Source organism: Epinephelus fuscoguttatus, linkage group LG12 (genome assembly GCF_011397635.1).
Source record: "Epinephelus fuscoguttatus linkage group LG12, E.fuscoguttatus.final_Chr_v1".
Lineage (NCBI taxonomy): Eukaryota > Metazoa > Chordata > Actinopteri > Perciformes > Serranidae > Epinephelus > Epinephelus fuscoguttatus.
In genome coordinates this window covers 29,443,800-29,460,299 of record NC_064763.1, presented here as the reverse complement: position 1 = coordinate 29,460,299, position 16,500 = coordinate 29,443,800, and the positions used below count along the sequence as shown (strand labels likewise).

General features: G+C 42.1%; 1 protein-coding gene across 18 annotated transcripts in view; it reads left to right on the top strand.

The window, feature by feature from the left end:
* nbeaa (neurobeachin a) overlaps positions 1-16,500 on the top strand; it is a 117,929-nt gene that overhangs the window by 53,961 nt on the left and 47,468 nt on the right. For all 18 annotated transcript variants that reach the window (XM_049591211.1, XM_049591203.1, XM_049591214.1 and 15 more), the window contains exons 9-13: positions 5,208-5,405; positions 7,729-7,862; positions 8,544-8,652; positions 9,601-9,753; positions 11,634-11,802. In XM_049591211.1, coding sequence (XP_049447168.1) covers positions 5,208-5,405; positions 7,729-7,862; positions 8,544-8,652; positions 9,601-9,753; positions 11,634-11,802 — 763 coding nt within the window. The remainder of the gene's footprint in view (positions 1-5,207; positions 5,406-7,728; positions 7,863-8,543; positions 8,653-9,600; positions 9,754-11,633; positions 11,803-16,500) is intronic.

Here is a 16,500-nt window from a genome sequence, read left to right as displayed (position 1 = left end):
TGATGCAACACATTTTATTGTCCAAAACCAAGCTTTTGACAGGGAAGCTGTATTCCTCGGGGTAATCTAATAGGTGCAGGAACATTTTTCATTTTGATTAATTCTGCTCCTGTCAGCCAGAACATCACCGCTATCCGTGTGTGTTTCTAATTCTGTTTCAGAGGAGGCAGATATTCCAAATTCTCAACAGCAGATCATATTGTCGTGCGGCTGAAACTCGTGTTGTGATTTAGTGAGAGGCTTGGCTGCAATTACAACCAAATTTTCAAAGAGCTTATTAGATAGCTAGATTTAAATGCCCACACTCACCTCTAATGCATCCCCGCTAATAAACAAAGTCACTATATAAAGTTAAAGTAGATGAAGCAGATTGAGATTAAAGGGACCCAACGGAAAGTAAATTACTGCACTATCGCTAAATACCTCCTGGGAAATCACAAATTGATGTTTGGAATTTGCAGTTTGGAAGCGTGCGAGGGTGGATTTTTGCCTTTAAAGTCTAGACTCAGGACTTCGAGTTCCTGTCCTAATACAAAATTATTCAAATGAGGCTTTACAATGTTGGGTGCTGAGCACTGATAGCTTTAGAAATCACCATCTCTGCCTCTTGGCCTGGCTATCGGAGACAGCTGAGATGTCGCAACACCTTGCCAGCTGTCTGCTTCTTGTTTTGGCAGACTCGCACGCCTCAGGCCACTTACAGCTTGTTTATGAAGGTGTCCAAAGCTGTCAAGATTTCAGCACCACAAGACTGCACGGAAATCGGAGGGTGCTGATGTGCGCAAACAGCTGCTGGTGTTTCAACAGCTCCTTAATAAAGGGTACATATTGAATCAGGAATTTGCTTTAATTACTTAGATTTGATAAAGTGATGAAGGAACATATTGGCAACATACAGAGTACACATACTAGATTGCATGAGGTAGATCCTCTCCCTCTCAGACTCCCTCTCACATCATAAAACATAAGTCACGTTACAGACTGGAGTCCTCTCATGTTCCTCCTAATGATGGCATGCTTGGGGTTTGCTGTTTCTCGGCCATGAATACTGATTCCTCTCTCTGTCACAGCCCGCAGTTTCCTCTGGGCTGATCAGTCAGATGATTGCCTCTCTGCATGGCACAGAATGGGGTTCTCAGATGCCCAGAAGAGACCATTAAATGGCTCAGTTGTTTCAAAGCCGCAGGCCTCGATACTGCTATTGTAATGATGAGTGCGCGGGTTTTTCGGTCGGAGAACGCCAGTGGGTTTTCAGCTTGTGTCACACAGCTTCCTGTCTTAATGCGAATATAGGCCGGTGCTTGTTCTCACGACTATGCAGAGGATGTGTATATATGACAAGCTGCTCCTGGAGTACTGCCTAATCGAAGCTTAAGAGGACTGTGCCTATGTACGCTGTACAGTATATATATGTGTATGTGCAGTCTCTTGGTCTCATCCACTGTCAGTGTTACTGTTCAGTAATGAGGAGCAAAAAGCAGACAGACACTTTGCTCGCTCTGCTAAACAAGCCTTCAGCACAGTGAGGCTGTTCAAGGTCTTCTCGCTCAACGCGGCTCATGATGGTCGACACGCTGTGTGCACTGAATGTCGTACATGTGTGCAGTTCAGCACTTCCGTGCTCTCCTAATGACAGGAGAAGGTGGACTCTAACATCTTGTTTTACTGTGTAGGCTATGATTGAAAGAAAGCTTCAGTGTTTTTGCGTTTGTGTTCTGCTTATGTCCTGTCACTCACGTGTTGTCGAGTGTGTCACTGGTTGCACTCTTCATCAGGAGTCCAGATGTCCTCATTGCGGAGCACTGCCAACAATCTGGCCACAACGTAATTAATGGACCGTGTGAGTCTATTTGGACACCTGTGTTGTACGTCTGTGTTTGTGTATTTGCAGGCACATGTGTCTCATGTGCATTTGTCAGGTTTTGTAATAGTATTATTGAAAGTCTTTTTCTTTTGTGCATTTTATTATATGAGTTTTAGAGAGTCATTCCCTAAAAAGGACGTGTCCTCAGCGGAGAGTGTCAGTATCTGTCTGAAAAGCTGGCATGAAATGTCTTGGTAGAGTTTTTATATTATTTATTTGTTCTTTGATCAATGTTAGATTTTATTTCAAACTGGGGTTGGTAACTTTTAGAAAATAAGTTTGTCATATTTGCTGAAACTGTCACTGTAGCCAGACAGTGGTACATGAGACAGAATCAGGATCCTGCTGCTACTTGTTGTGCTTATTATATATATATTAAGATATATATAAGTCTCATGCAGCACCGTCTGGATATAGTGGCAGTTTCATCAAATATGACAAAAAGTTATTTTTATGAAAGTTACCAACTGTAGCTTCAAGCAGAGTTCTTGCATGGCTGTTGGGTAACAGTGCTGAATAGGGCTGCCCCCAACTAAGAATTTTCCTAGTCGACCAATAGTCATGATTTAGGGCCATGAGTTGACTAGTCGCCCGCATGTTTACGATATTAATTTAATTATTAAATTATATATTTTGGGGCGGGGCAACACAATGGTTTGAGTTCAAGGTGTGAGAAAGAATAGTATCAGTAACATTGTTAACACACTGAGTGAGCCGCCTGTTAATGTTAATGTAACGCTGTGGGCTAATGGGCATGTAGCTACTTCCATGTTTCAGATGATACGTCATGTTTGTAGTCGACCAATAAAGATGAGTTTACATATCACCTTGGGTTCGTCCTTCACCTTCTATAAAATGCTCCCACACTTTGGATTTCCTGTTCGACATGTTATTAACTAGCCTGTGGAATAACCGCAGGTACCAGCCCTGGAAATGAACGTGACTCCTGTCTGACTGCTGAGCGTGGCCACTTCCTGTGTCTGTCCTTTCAAATTAAATTCCCACATGGTCCAGTCAGAAATGTTTTAGATTGATTTGACAATTTTTTTTTTTATTTTCAATTCTGCGACTAAGCGACCGGTGAAATCTTGCCAACTAATGACCTTTCTGGTCGACTAAGGTTTGGCTGACTAATAGGGGGCAACCTTAGTGCTGAAACTCAAAGTTTTGAATCTGTTTTGTATTGAAACATTTCAAATGATAAGCAGTAGTTCCTCGGATTTGCATTTGCTAAGGCAATTATTCATCATTCACCTCAATAATTTGCCAAAATAGGTTTTACAACACTTTTACCAAATGCTGGAGAACTAATTTTGGAGGACTAGTTGTCATTCAGAAACTGTGAGGAGATGCTGGGAGGCCGAGGCTGAGCTGAATGGAGTAGATGTATGTGTGCCGTTATCACTGCGGGCCAGTGTCACACCTGCAGCTGTCAGGTGTGACAAAGGCATGAGTTGTCGCTTTCATTCTTCTGCGTGCTTAGTGTAACCAGATGAGGGACACATATGTGCTTAAGCGCAGCTGTGTAAAGCATTACACATGTAAAAATTTGCACTTTCCTTCACTCTGGCATGCGTCTCCTGCTGCCTGTCGTTTGCCACCCTACATCCCTTAATACTTTAAAGAGTCAGCAAAGCTCTTTTACACTTTCAGCTACCTGCCTCCATCGTTTAGCAAGGCAACATAAATACGAGCTCACACTTACCCAGCTACATCTATGCATATGCACAAGTACACACACACGCTTCATAAATGCGCCACAATAAATGGGCTTACACTGCAAAAAATGTGCATCTTAATAAGTGTACTAATTTCACATTCAGGCTATTCAGTATTTTTTTTCTCTGCAGAGGGCCCACTAACCTTCAAAATAAACCGAAGAGCAATTTATTTGTGTTTGTGATTGATTATCCCTGCACACGGCTGCAGTATTCTAGGTAACTTTTAATGGATAAGCTTTTTAACACAGCTGTTGAATAGATACTTTTTTTTTTTACGCCGATGATCTCACTTAATTACTATCTTCTGAAGTCAGAAAATATAAACATAGGCATGCAGTCTTACCATGTAATTACCATTAATTACTCTTGGAAATTATGTTCTGTTGGCAGGAATGTGTGTGTGGAGGTGTGTGTGAAAAGTGTGCTTCAGATTCAGATTATAGGTTTATACAAGTACGCTTTCTGTATCACAATTGATCCTGATTATTGGATGGATAGAGAAAGTTAAATCTAAGACAGTGCTAAAAAAACAGTAGATTTATATTCAGCCCCTGGACAGAGATGAGGATGTTAACGCTGCGGAGGGGCTGTTTTCCTCAGCCGTCTCCATTGTGCAGTGAGCTCTTTGCTTCAGTGTGAAATTCTGTGCTGCATGGTTGAAACTGCTCAAGGCACATTTTTTACAGCAGACCTCAGATGAAAGGTTTAGAACAAGACGGGCCTGCAGGTCTGTGAGCAGCCCGGGGCTTTCCTGCACAGTCAGGCTGAGCAAGGCACCTGGGGACCCAGCCGCTCGAAGGGGAGAGCGCCCCTTTCCTGGAGCTGCTGCAAAGGATGGCAGAGCAACTCGCTGGCCTTTCATCTGCGGGGCTTCTTGTGTATATCAGCACCGCTGCGGGACACATGGACCCATAGACCTTTGCACACAGACAGATGTAGACATAGATGTACACACACACAAAATGCAGCCTACACTTCCTTCAATGTCTGCATCGACAAAGCAAAGTCAGTTTTACAAATCATTTTTCTGTAAGGTGGCTGAGGAGATAACATGCCAATTTCTTTGTATTTTCCTCATGCCATGTGTGTCTGCATTTTGGTGTAATGTATGAGGTACTGATATCCTCTCCAGGTTGACCAGAAAAGCTGTTCATGATAAAGATATTTTAGACTTCAATGAGATAAAGATTCAGCAGCTTGTTGAAAAACGAAACTATGTAGTATATGCAGGACAAATGTAAAGTAATATGCAGAATTTAAATAACACATATGTGTTCAGTTTGTGTCCATATTCTTTTGTGTTTTTTGTTGGTGGACTTAAAAGAGAGGAGATAAATTTGGAGCTCAGGGTGCCTCTCTCCCACACATCCACTGGCCCTTTCCATCTCTTATTCTGGGCTAATTGAATTAGTGCCTGGGTTAGCGCTGTGTTCATTAGGCTAATGCTGTGTTGTTTACACACGGCTCACGCTGCAATTAAGCAGACTCCATTTTGGGTGTTGAACTTGCACACACAGACATACACTCACACTTCTGTGGACCCCTGGACAAGCCATTTGTCTCTGTGATTTAAAGTTTTATCCCCGCACGGCCTTTGACATCTTCTTTCCCCGTCACTGCAGAGCACTTTCAAGTTCAAGTCGGAGAGCGACATCCACCTGGCCGAGCACCACAAGCAGGTGTTGTACGATGGCAAGCTGGCCAGCTCCATCTCCTTCACCTACAATGCCAAGGCGACGGATGCCCAGCTCTGCCTGGAGTCGTCGCCCAGGGAAAACCCCTCCATCTTCGTCCACTCACCGCACGCACTCATGCTACAGGTCAGTCTGGCAGGATTGTGCTCATCACAGTGCTGGTTACAGACCTCTGAATCACTGCCTAATCTCTTGATTTGTTTGGCAATTCATGTATGAATGATTGATATGAAATGAAATGGTGGTTCAGTCTAATTATCAGGCTAGTTCATCACAGGCTGACTCACTCCACTCAACTGTATTTGTGAAAAATCTGTAGTGTTTACCCTGTCTGAAGTACTGTATATGTGAGGTTTGCCTACAGAAGGACAATGAAGATGTTAGTTAAAAAAAAACGTATATATAAAATACAACTTGTGAAAGACAGCTGCCACCATACCCTTCTGTAAACACCAATGTCTTACCGGTGGTCACCATTTTTTCTTTTCTCTCAGCTAATAATGAAACTCTCTCTTTTGAGGATATTGCTTGTAGTTGTATTGAAGCAAATATCTTTCCAAGCATCCGCTATTCAAGGCTGGTTGCTAATAGTGTTATTTGTATCTCATCCTCATTTCTAAGAATTTCCTCCTTTGCTCATTGTGCAAAAAAATGCACCAGCAATTCAGGCAGCAATTACTGTAATTCACAATTACAAAGGCAGCAAGTGAGTCCTTTTGTACTCTAGTTATTTTCAGTTAGTTAGCAGAGGTCGAGCAATCATCTTGAGTTCATTGAGTTAAGAGCGTGTAAGGCAGGTTGCAGTTAAACAGGTGCCAATTACAGCAAGATTTTAGTTTTGGAATAATTAATTCATTTTTACAAGTATTACATTCATTCTGACTGAAATCCAAAAAGCAGTCTTTATTATAAATTCAAATAGATGAAAAATAGGGATGTGTGAAAGGCAGCTACAAGACAATAAACAATAAAGGACATCATGTTCTTCCACTGTGAAAGCAGAGCTGTCAGTTGTATTTCTGACAAATAGGTGCTCAACAATATTCTCAGGGGAAAAAATCTCTGTAGGAAGAAACTACAAGTTTTGAGCTTTAAAGGAGCTGTGTGTAGGATTTAGTTGCATCCACCCGCGAGGATTGTAGATTGCAACCTGTTAAAACTTTTCCCATGTGCCAAGCATAAACTCCCGGTTAGGATTCCCTCAGTGTCAGTTATTCAGGAGGTTTTTACCAGGAGCCCAGTTATCTGCAGATGGTTCTTTCTCTCCAAAACAGATGGACCAGGTGATTAAAACTGATACAAACACTGAAAAAACAGTTCCATATTATGAATCAATGTTTCTCCGATCGCTCGTCATTTGTAATGTGTGCTCACCTTTTTACACTGGTAACTTAAAGGCTAGTTCACATCACACGATTTTCACCCCGATTTTGCGTCGCAGAGACTATGGTAATCTTTTGAGTGTTCATATTTGGCGACGTGTGTTTCTGTCAGCGGGAGTCTCGCCAACTACGTTACAACCTGTGTGTGCACACCACAAGATTTCTCCACCGAGCCGTCGCCAACAAAGCCCCAGGTAATGCGGTGACATCACCAAACTACGTTTTTTAACTTGGAGACGACACATCATAAAGGCATGGATATTCTTCCCAGTGTTGATCAGATCTTCCTCCAGGGCCTGGGTCCAAACACAACGCGCTCCCCATGATCCTGTGGACGCCGCCATTGTTGTTGTTGCTTGGCAGCTTGACTCAGTGTTGCCAGATCTTGGGAGAGAAACAAGCAGCCAGGGCTATGGAAACAAGCCCAAACGTAGCAACAGATATATATAGAGAAAGGCGACTTTTAGAGAGCAAGCCCGAATAAGCAACTCCACTTTGGAAAAAAGCCCAAAAAACTGCAACCCGACTACCAATATTTGTTAGGGACTGTACAAAAAAACAAGCCCAAAGTCGCGGCTAATAAGTGGACCTGGCAACCCTGCCGGCTTGTCCTCCTCACATTTCTTCAGTCCTCCTGCGTGCTGACATGGGACGTATCCCGCCTCTCTTTGGCTGATGCTCTTTGTCAGTCGTGTCAGACTTCTCCAGTTTTCGAGCATGCCAGATATCCAGTCCCAGTCCCGGTTTTTCCATTCTGGGCTACTGTAGAAATGTGGCAGTGCAACATGGTAGACTCCATGGATGAGGACACACTCCCTATGTAGATATAAACAGCTCATTCTAAGGCAAGGAAAACACAACATTTCTTATTTTCAGGTAAGAATGCCAGTAAATCCAATAAAATCCTACACACTGGACCTTTAAACCATTCAAAATTGTAGCAACGCTCTATTTGGGACCTGCAGTAAATGTCCTACTGTAATTCTGCTATGAGATATGTTAATTGGCAGTGAGCGAGTGATTTTATCTGTCTTTGTCAGCACTAACAGTCCATATCCGCCCCACAGGATGTGAAGGCCATTGTTACCCACTCCATCCACAGTGCCATCCACTCGATAGGAGGCATCCAGGTGCTCTTCCCTCTCTTCGCTCAGCTGGACTACAAACAGCTCAATGACAGCAGCGTGGACACCACAGTCTGGTGAGTGGTGTACAATAAAAAACTGCAACCCAGTGGCTGCGTGGAATGCAGTGATATCGACTGTATGAATTATTTATAGTAGCCTAAATAGGCTTAAACAAAAAATAATGCTTTTTTTGTTTAATGTGCAACATCTCCTGCAGCTGATCCTGAAATGGACTCAGAAATAAGTGAAGGAAATGGAAAAGAAGTGAAATAAAAAAGAATATGAGGGATATTAGATAGAGATGAGTCTTCTACGTGTGTGAATTATCATCTCTCTGAAAGACCAACCTTACAATTACGCTGCAGGCCAGAAATAACTGATTATAGAGAGCAGGGCATGTAAGTGTGAAAGGAAGAAGAGTTATGTGGTTTTCCCTGGAGCGATGAGCTGCTTTTAGAAAGTCGGAGTGTCTGCGTTCTTCTCGCTCTATCATACCACTCCATCACATGAGCCTTAACGCAGTTACATATCAGGCGGCATCTCTGTATCATGTTAGCCGCATCCGAGACGATTTGTCAAATATCATCAGGAAGACGGCGATAACAAACGAAAGAAAAAACACGGTCTTATTAAAAATTAATGCTGGAGGTGAACGTGGAGCGAGAAACATGGAGCAGGTTTTCTTTCCTTTTTGCTCACATACCCTAATGAAGAAATCCATCGACTGAAATGTGTGTGCACAATGTGTGTTGCAGTGCCACCCTGCTGGCGTTCCTGGTGGAGCTGTTGAAGAGCTCAGTGGCGATGCAGGAGCAAATGCTGGGAGGGAAGGGCTTTCTGGTGATTGGATACCTCCTTGAGAAGGTCAGTGGAAATCCTCCGCAGTGAAGAGTTTGTGTTACACGTCATATTTATTTGTTGTTGAGAGTAGCCTTGATTTTAACCATGACCTCCATGGAAGTTTTTCAAGGCTTATAAGGCGTCTAGTTTTATAATGTGTTATGTTTTGATTGCTCTTCATGTTGCCAGTTTAAGTACAGCCAGGTGTTTCTATTATTTTGTCCAACCCACTTATATGTATGAGGCTAAAGAAGGCAGTACAGTTCAGCTACATCCTCCACCAATCAGAAAGTGAACATTAGAAGCTTTACTGCAGGACTGTTGTACTAAACCGTATTTGTTTTTTCTAGGTGTACCTAATAAACTGGCAACTGAGTGCTGTTTTTTTTTCAATTTTAAATGCACTATACAAAATATTTTTCAACACAGATGTTTGTAAATTTGGTCTCGTGTCTTCTAGCTGCGACAAGTAGCAGTACGCCACAAATGTGCAAAAAGACAGATCACATGAATTAAAATACAGACTTGGCTGCTGGTGTAAATTAATGGCTTGACACATTTGACGACTGTTAGGCGACATAGGCTTCATGTCACTGTGGTTACACCGGCTTCACTGTAGGCTGACAACATCTCCCAAGAGGTTAATTTCAATAAACCTGAATACTTTAAATAAAACTGTTTATAGGTGTTTTACTAACCTGAAGAAATGTCACCACTTCGGATTCACACGTTCAGACGCAGCTGTTTTTTCACGTCTGTGCTGACGCTCGTTTCATTGCTCGTGTGTCTTCGGTGTCACTTAAATGTCAATCAGTGACCGTGGCAACTACGCACCTACTACAGTGTATGGATGCACCTATCTGTTGTAACAGTTAAGATATACAGTGCTGTATGAAGACACAACAAGGTACAACAGCATCATTAAAGTCATTTACAAAAAAAATTAATTTATATTTCCTGTCTTTTGTCCAGTCATCACGAGTCCACATCACCAGGGCGGTACTTGAACAGTTCTTGTCCTTCGCCAAGTATCTGGATGGTTTACCTCATGGAGCGCCTCTCCTCAAACAGCTCTGTGACCATGTCCTCTTCAATGCTGCCATCTGGATACACACCCCTGCCAAGGTCTGTTTATTTGTGTGCATCTATTGCATATGTGTGTGTGCGTGTGTGTGTGTGTGTTGTCATGACCTTGCTGCAAAAAAAATAAAAACAAGATGATGGTCTGAGTAAGAGAATTAATGGCGTGATAGATCCAGACAGAGACAAAATAGAAAAAGAAAGCAAGAGAGAATTTACCGCTCACAGATCTCAGGAGGATTTTTGAGACAAGCGAGCAATATAAAACCAAGAGGAAGAAGGGACTGACATCTTAGCGCCCATTGCCCTTTACAATAATGTAACAAAGGAGGTTACAGGACACGGAGGGAGGAGCTGGCACATCACGCAGGGAAGAACAGAGCAGGCAAACGAAGGTAACAAAGAGAAACAGTGACATTTGAAAAGACCCCGGGACAGGAGAGAGATGTGTAGCTCCTTGTTTTTTTCCCCCCTCCTCACTCTGAACTAGATGTGAGTGGTCCTGGCGTTCCCACGGGGCCAGTCAGCTCTTGCCTCCATTATTTTCAGAACTTCCTGACTCCCCGTCTTCTTCCCTCTGACCCTGAGACGTGATTGGCTCCTGGGTGCAGCAGTATCGCTCTCCGGGGGCATGCTGGAGTTAGGACGGAGGAAATGTGACTGAGCAGGTGCTGCAGCTCAGGAGAATAAGGAGGGTGTGAAAGTCAGAATCCAACACAGCGTAAACACATCAAGCTAGCTGACACGCAGAAGCAGTCCGAAGTGGCTCGACTGTGTGATTGCTTATTGGGCTCTTACCTTCATTTGAGTGCCAGCACAGAAATTGACAATGAATTGCTCATAAACATTACCACAATTCAGCAGGGTCATCGTGAGAACAAGACAAGCACAATAAATGTGCTAAGCAGCAACACACACACACATAAAAAATAATTTAATCCTTTAATCTTACTCGCACTGTACCATTCCTGCCTCCCACTGAGCTTTATTATTTTCCACTTCTCAAGGTATTATCATCACCTTCATTATTGGCAAGAATAGCCTTGGTCATATTCAGGACAGGAAACACTTGAAGAAATCACATCTGAAGCTCATCTCCCGTCTCCCATAACGTCTCCCTGGCTCGCACTGAAAATAAAGAGCTTGTTTTCTTCACCAAGCACTTCTGGCAAACATAATCCTCTCAGAGATGGAGAAATGTTTGTTACAAGCTACTGTTGCAGCAGTGCAGCCCAAACTATTGCGGCATGATCAAGGAATTTCAGGCTTTCCTGCAGCCCAACCTGTTGTAAATCGCAACAGATAAACACATCAGCTTAATGTGTGAAAAAAGTAACATAATGAAGGCCATTTAAGCCAGCTGAGTGCACTCTCCATTCGAGATGAGCTGTGATGTGGTATAGTCAGGCCGCGGCACTCCGCTAATTTCATCCGCTTAACCAGCGCTACCTCGTTAAGGCTGGTCCTTAGCGTCGTGGTCACTGTAATGAGCTCAGAGATTTGTGAGCGTGCAGCAAATGCAAGCCTGTGTGCAGGCGATGGAGAGGATTGGTTAGAGGAATATTAAGAGAGGGAAAAAGGGAACAGAAGGAGGCAGGGAGGGAGCAAATAAGCAATTGGAGAGCGCCCTCCTTAAATGTCAGCGCTGCGTAAGGAGCTCCTCAGATGCTTGACAGCTTCAGGCACAGAAACATCAGAAATAACACAAAGCAGAAAACATGGGCGCTTTAGCTGGAGGGAAGATTCCTTTCATTCCCCCATGGCTGTCTTTTCACAATAAAACTGCCTTTTGTTTGAACACCAGAAACACACACAGATGATTTGTTTCTCTCCAGCAGGTCTCTGACAATTTGTATTCGTCCATCGACCTTTGTGTGTGTGTGCCCATATGTACTGTATTAATGGATGTGTGTGTGTGTGTTCAGGTTCAGCTATCCCTCTACACATACCTATCATCGGAGTTCATCGGCACCGCCACCATCTACACCACCATCCGCCGTGTTGGCACCGTCCTGCAGCTGATGCACACTCTGAAATACTACTACTGGGCCATCAACCCGCTGGAGTGCAGTGGAATCACCCCCAAAGGTCTTGGTAGGTTCACACCTGCATACAATTTGCACACATAAAGACATTATCGCTGTGAGAAGACACTTCTAACCGCCACTGGAGCTTAACTGCTGACTTAGTCTATCTGTCTATATAGTATATGACTTTGTTTGGTTTTATTCGGTTTCTCCATTTCTTTCTTAAATTTTCTGACTTTACGCACTCCACCTTCTTTGTCTTTATTATTCGTAAACATACTAAACATCTTTTAGTGACGCGGCGTTTTACCGGATTTAGTAGATTCTACACATATAGTGGTAATAATCTCTGAAACGCGTGAAATGTGTATTTACATTATCCATTCGCCCGTCAGTTTATCCATCCATCCATCTTCTATGTTTGTCCTGTGTTGCAGCCTGTGCCATTACAGGGCTACCACACAAAAACACAACACACTCACTGTCACATTCATACCTTTGTGCAATTTAAGGTGTCATAAGCTCCAACCCAAGGGCTTATCGGGTGGTCAAACAACATCTGAACCAGGGTTGGACCCATCTATTATTTTTTTTTTTTTTATTTTAAAGCTACAGTTGGTAACTCTTATCAAAATAATTTTGTGTCATATTTGCTGAAATGGCTACTATATCCTGAAAGAAGTACATGAGTTAGATAGTCTTTAAAGAAATCATGTCCCTCCTCTTCCTCCTACTGCTTCTAATGGCATTTGAATTGACTGCAGCACACCAGAAACAACCAGTCAGAGCCAATGAGTCTCCAAGGCAGCTGTCAATTATGTCAATCTCTGCTCATGAACTGCGGGCAACTGTCAAACTAAGCAACGCTAAACAAATACGAATCAAAATTCTGTTACTGCATTGCCTGTTTCTCACCTCAAATGTTTTCAGAAACATATTTCAGTGTACTGTTTAGCTGTAAAATGAGAAAGTACCACCCAGCTGCCGGACCAACCTTTTCATTTCACAGCTAAACAGTACACTAAAATATGTTTCTGACAACATTTAAGGCAATAAATAGGCGATACAGTAAAACAATATTGACTTATATTGATCAGCGCTGCTTAGTTTAGAGCTTAGAGTTTGACAACATAGTTCTCGAGCAGCGATTGACATGATTGACAGCTGTGTTAGAGCCTGCTCTGCTCTGATTGGTTGTTTCTGTTCATGTGCAGTAAGACCATTGGAAGCACTACAAGGCAGAGGAGTAGAAAGGATACCAACTGTAGCTTTAATTCTACAGTACCTATAGTTTTATGCAGTAAATAAGAATTGCATGTAATTGTATGAAATAGGTGAAGGTTAGCTTTTCATGATGAGTTACCCAGCTGGCACCGAATGTCAATATGATGTCAGAAAGACGTTGTACTCTTACCTCTGACAGATGTTAAATTTTGGTTGGAATGAAATCTGTGCCGATGATGTTTTAAATGTCTAAAGTTAGAATTTCACAATGTGTGATTGATAACATTCGTATGATGTTTTCCATACGTTTGGTTTTGTTCTTCATGCCTTATGACTAAATATCATTATTCTACGTCGGCATGACATTGGCATGAGACGTTACTTAATAACAATGCTAGCAAAACATCAAAGTCGTCATAATTCTACATCAAATTGACGTTAGATGTTGTCCTGACATTGAATTTTGGTCCCCTGAGGTCACAACCTAAATTCAACCAAACGTCACTTGTCAAATAACTTTTAGCTTTTAGCTTACAGTTAGCTTTTATCTTTTAGGTTACAGCTTACAGCTAAAACTTAGGACCAGCATGAAGACCTGAAGTCAATCATCAGTGGGACTTAAATAGTTAACGGAACTTTAATGGGTTTGAATGGCTTTGCAGTTTTGCAGAAATCTTTTATGTAATGTCAGGTCAAATAATTACAGCATCCTTAAATTGCATAAAATGCAGATAGCTATTTGATCATCATTTAACATGGAGATAAGGACAGGAAAGAAAGTGACACACGGACACTATACATGCATTCAGTGGGTGTGAGTGGAAGTGGGAACTTTCCCTTAACAAACTGTCTTGTTGCTCATGAGCAAGATTGAGCAGCTCCCTTTTGCAAATGTGTCTGCATGTTTGAGAGTGAATAAGACCATTGTAGTAAAAGAGAATACATGTTTTTTTCCTGTAAGAAATTGGTTGTTGTCTCTTAAGAAGAATAATGCTGCTGTGTGCATGTGAAGCTTTTGTAATAGAAATCTTTTTTTTTATTATTATTATGTAGAAGCGAAATATGTGCACATGCTTTTGTGCTTCCTGTGAATGCAGTGTGTGTGGAAACAAAACTATTAAAGATTTGTCCATATTTGAAAAAGAAATGCAATTATAAAACGCATCTTACTCCAAACACTGCGCCGCCACAAATCAGATACGTGTCGATGGCTTTGTAATTCAGCAGAGAGCAGCGTTAACGCGGCCACTGTTGCCACACACCGCAGCCTCAGAAAGGTCGGCGCAGGCCTTTCACTTTAATCAACCTAGTCTTTTGCCCGGGACCCTCCACTGACTATGAGTACGCATCCCACGTTGCCACGGCAACAGACGGATTTGATTGGCAGATCCAAGGGAGCTTTTGGAATTTCTAATCAAGTGGCTGTCTGGCTTCCTTTCTGTTTGGCGATATTGCTGTTTGACTGCGGGGATCCAGCTCCATAAAGAACCACTGATAACAGCAGCAATTAGCCTCAGACTTGTACTAATGGCTGTTCAAAGCTAAAGGATGTGCTAGTTGTGGTTTGGAAGCCTGCGTGTGTGTGTACTTGACCATACTGTAAGAGTGTGATATGCACCGATGGAATTAATTTGCATAGTAATGGACAGATATTTTGAACCTACAATGGGCTTTGTGGGTTGAAATGTGTTTAACTGCGCCTCAGTCTGAAGTAATGAGGTTGAATCCATGTTGCAGATATACAGTATTTTTTTTGTATTAGTGTATTTTTACCCCGCACCTGCTTTGAATCTTTGAAACCCTGCTTAGAAATACACAGCTCCTCTCCAAGCTTTTCTCGTATTTTACAAATAGCTCCATTTGATGTTTAAAAATTGCTTTTAGAAATACAAAAAGGGAGAGCGTGTACTGTACCTAATAAAAACACCTCAGGCCTTTAGCATTAGTCAGGTACATTGCTTTTGAACTCAGTGCAACCATAACAGTGATTTAATAGCTTCTTTTGAGTGAGAGAAAGAATGCAGCTGAAAAAAAGGCATAGTTATTTAAAGTGGCTCCATTTTTATTTATTTTTGTTTTATTCTGCTCACCTCAGTGATACCACTAGTTTTATATATTTTGTTTTACGTTTTATGTTATGGCCTTGAATGTATTGTAACATAATGCAATTTAACAGTGTGTTAAATCCAAGTAAATATATTTTGTGTCCCTATGTAATCTTGAGCACACACAGACTGAGTGTAGATCAACAAACAAAACTCGAAAGAAAAGACTTCAACAAACTGCAGAATTGACTGTATTTTTAGATCAAATCAATTTGAGTGTGTAGCTGTTGCAAGGAGCCCAAAGTCAGAACAGACACACACTTATTATGATTCACACACAAAGAAAGTGCATAGGTTTATTACAGTTTGACTCCTCACAGATTGTCAGGTTATCTGGCAGAAAAAAACAGTGTTTTCACAATGTCTGGATAAAACCATTGACTCAGAATTAGGATAAAAGGAGCACAAGAGGAAGAAAATTAATTTCAAAGAGCAAAAGACGATAATTAAAGCTGCCCCTGAGAAGTGGTTTAGATGAATATAAGCTTTGCTCAAATCCTCTTAAAAGACCCTGAAAAAGGAGGTTGCACTCGCGCTCATTCACCTGGTGCGTCCATGTTTGACACAGAGCTGCTGCGTCACCATGATGGATGGCGAGTGTCACTACTCCACCAACATGCACCAGCTTGACAGATAATGATGATGAATCACGGGGGAGCGCTTTGGTGTCATGTTTTGGCTTTGTGCAGAGCAGGTGAACAGACTGAAACCCGTACACACTTGTGTGATTCAAGGCCAGCAGAGCATGAGGCAAATAGGGGGGAGAAGCTACGTATCTTCCTTCTTTCACACCCTCCGTCTTTTATGTTTCTCTCCGCTTTACTTCCGCTGGCTAAGCACCTACGGGTCAGATATCGGTTTAAATGTTCTGAGAGGACGAGGTGCATTTTATTGAGCTTACAATAAACACTGTTTTCTATTGCAGTACTCTCGCTTTGTATAAAATAAGGTCAATTCCAAACGCCCTGACACAGCAAAGTGCGCAGTGGCAAATGCACATAAGCCGGACATCATAAATGTTTATTGTTGCCTTATAAACTCAACAAACCTCTGTTGGGAATGTAGAATGCTGATGAGAACAGGCAGCTTGTGAGGTTTATTGCTTACTAACTTGTTTGTTTGTTAATGACATCTGTAGAAGAGTAGTTGAAGTAGATGGAGAATGAGTGGCAAAGTAGGGAAGAGAGAGTCAACTTTGTCTGGCTGCAGTGGCCACTGGGACCATTAAAGGGATAGTTTGGATTTTTATGCCTCCGTGTCAGCGATAGCCCTGGCTGTAGGCATAATGTTTTTGGGTTGTACATCAGTATGTCCCATTCTCGTGAATGTAGTATCTCAGGAATTTTTGATGGAATTACCACAAATTTAGCACAAACGTCCACTTTGACTTACAATGAAGTGTTTAGATTTCAGCGATCAAAGGTCAAAGGTATTGT